We start from the raw sequence: 2,500 nt of genomic DNA on the forward strand, positions 1-2,500 counted from the left end.
TATGTAAGTGTAGATGTTTGACCTGATCAGCAGTGAGATGACGTCCTCCTTCTGCAGCAGTTCGTAGTCTCCTCCCGAGGTCAGAGGTCGGCTCAGGCCGGCTGTGGTCCAGGTGTACTGGGGAAACGGGTCTCCGGCGATGGCGCAGGACAGGAGGACGTGTTGACCCACAACAGCGCTCACTGGTTTGGGTTTGGTGATGAACCAGGGCTGGACGCCATCCTGGGGCTCTGCCACAAGAACACAACCATGACCGGAACCACAATGACTCCTAACGCCTTCATCTGGATCTTTACTACGACTAAGATGTCTTTGTAGGTGCAACTGCTGTGTAGCTAACTGGTGTTAGCGTGCTGATATCTGAGCCTCTCTTAACAGTAAGAGTGAAGATGGAGTGTAGTGGACAGGACTTTGTGGTTACCCTCCACGGTGAGCTGGGACTGGGTGTGGTCCTCTCCGTACTGGTTCCAGGCCTGGCAGCTGTAGGTCCCAGTGTCCTCGGGGAAAACCTCCTGGATCAGCAGAGTGCAGCGGTTCTCCTCCCTGAGGAGGTGGAAGTCCTCTGACTCCGTCACTTCCTGCCCATCATGGAGCCACACCACCTCTGGAGGGGGGTGACCTGAGGACAACAACGACCTCGTCAATACAGTCAATACAGTCAATACAGTCAATACAATCAATACAGTCAATACAATCAATACAATCAATACAGTCAATACAATCAATACAGTCAATACAATCAATACAATCAATACAATCAATACAATCAATACAATCAATACAGTCAATACAATCAATACAGTCAATACAGTCAATACAATCAATACTTATCAATGAAAGAATCTTCTTGGTCTAGACGTTTTCTTCAGTGTCAAGGTGATCCAGTGATCCTGCAGAACTCTGTTAATGAGACACTTTGACTACATGTAAGGAGGTCGAAGTTAAAAACATATGACCCTCACACAGGTGATGATACAATGACCCTCACACAGGTGATGATACAATGACCCTCACACAGGTGATGATACAATGACCCTCACACAGGTGATGATACAATGACCCTCACACAGGTGATGATACAATGACCCTCACACAGGTGATGATACAATGACCCTCACACAGGTGATGATACAATGACCCTCACACAGGTGATGATACAATGACCCTCACACAGGTGATGTTAAAATGACCCTCACACAGGTGATGATACAATGACCCTCACACAGGTGATGATACAATGACCCTCACACAGGTGATGATACAATGACCCTCACACAGGTGATGATACAATGACCCTCACACAGGTGATGTTAAAATGACCCTCACACAGGTGATGATACAATGACCCTCACACAGGTGATGATACAATGACCCTCACACAGGTGATGATACAATGACCCTCACACAGGTGATGTTAAAATGACCCTCACACAGGTGATGATACAATGACCCTCACACAGGTGATGATACAATGACCCTCACACAGGTGATGATACAATGACCCTCACACAGGTGATGATACAATGACCCTCACACAGGTGATGATACAATGACCCTCACACAGGTGATGATACAATGACCCTCACACAGGTGATGATACAATGACCCTCACACAGGTGATGATAAAATGACCCTCACACAGGTGATGATACAATGACCCTCACACAGGTGATGATACAATGACCCTCACACAGGTGATGATACAATGACCCTCACACAGGTGATGATACAATGACCCTCACACAGGTGATGATACAATGACCCTCACACAGGTGATGATACAATGACCCTCACACAGGTGATGATACAATGACCCTCACACAGGTGATGATACAATGGGTCATGGGGGCGGAGCATTAGTAAACATGAGTGAAGTCCTGCTTTATTGTTTCTATTGTTTTCTTAATGAGATCTAGAGGCAGTGTGCTGACGGACAGAAGTTCTCAGGTAGCAGCAGAGCTGATCCTCACAGCTTATATGGAGAAAACCCTCTGTGGAAAATAATTATGTAACACACACACACACACACACACACACACACACACACACACACACACACTCACACACTCTCACGCACGCACACACACACACACACACACACACACACACACTCACACACTCTCACGCACACACACACACACAGAGGAAATGAAGAGTAAATCTGTCCTCATCTCATCTCCAACATCTCCCTGGAGATCTGACAGGAAATACCACAGCTAACACACACACACACTCACACTCACACACACACACACACACACACACACTCACACTCACACTCACACACACACACACTCACACACACACACACACACACACGTGTGGTCGTACCGGTCAGCTCCACCGTCATGGAGACTCTGCTGCCGTCCATCACCTTCAGGTCGGCGAGGCGGCGGACGAAGCGTGGAGCCTCACACACTCCTCTGACCTCGGTGACCTTTGACCTGCGACCCTGCAGTCCGCCTGCAGCACATGAAGCAGAGACGACACACATGTTCAG

At 48.0% G+C, this 2,500-nt stretch overlaps 1 protein-coding gene across 1 annotated transcript in view; it reads right to left on the reverse strand.

Moving 5' to 3' along the window:
• Positions 1-2,500, reverse strand: part of LOC129104231 (myosin light chain kinase, smooth muscle-like) — a 40,233-nt gene that overhangs the window by 26,323 nt on the left and 11,410 nt on the right. Inside the window, 3 exon segments of the mRNA XM_054614806.1 lie at positions 23-230; positions 422-619; positions 2,332-2,463. Of these exon segments, the coding sequence (XP_054470781.1) occupies positions 23-230; positions 422-619; positions 2,332-2,463 (538 nt within the window).

The sequence above is a fragment of the Anoplopoma fimbria genome, chromosome 16 (assembly GCF_027596085.1).
Source record: "Anoplopoma fimbria isolate UVic2021 breed Golden Eagle Sablefish chromosome 16, Afim_UVic_2022, whole genome shotgun sequence".
NCBI lineage: Eukaryota > Metazoa > Chordata > Actinopteri > Perciformes > Anoplopomatidae > Anoplopoma > Anoplopoma fimbria.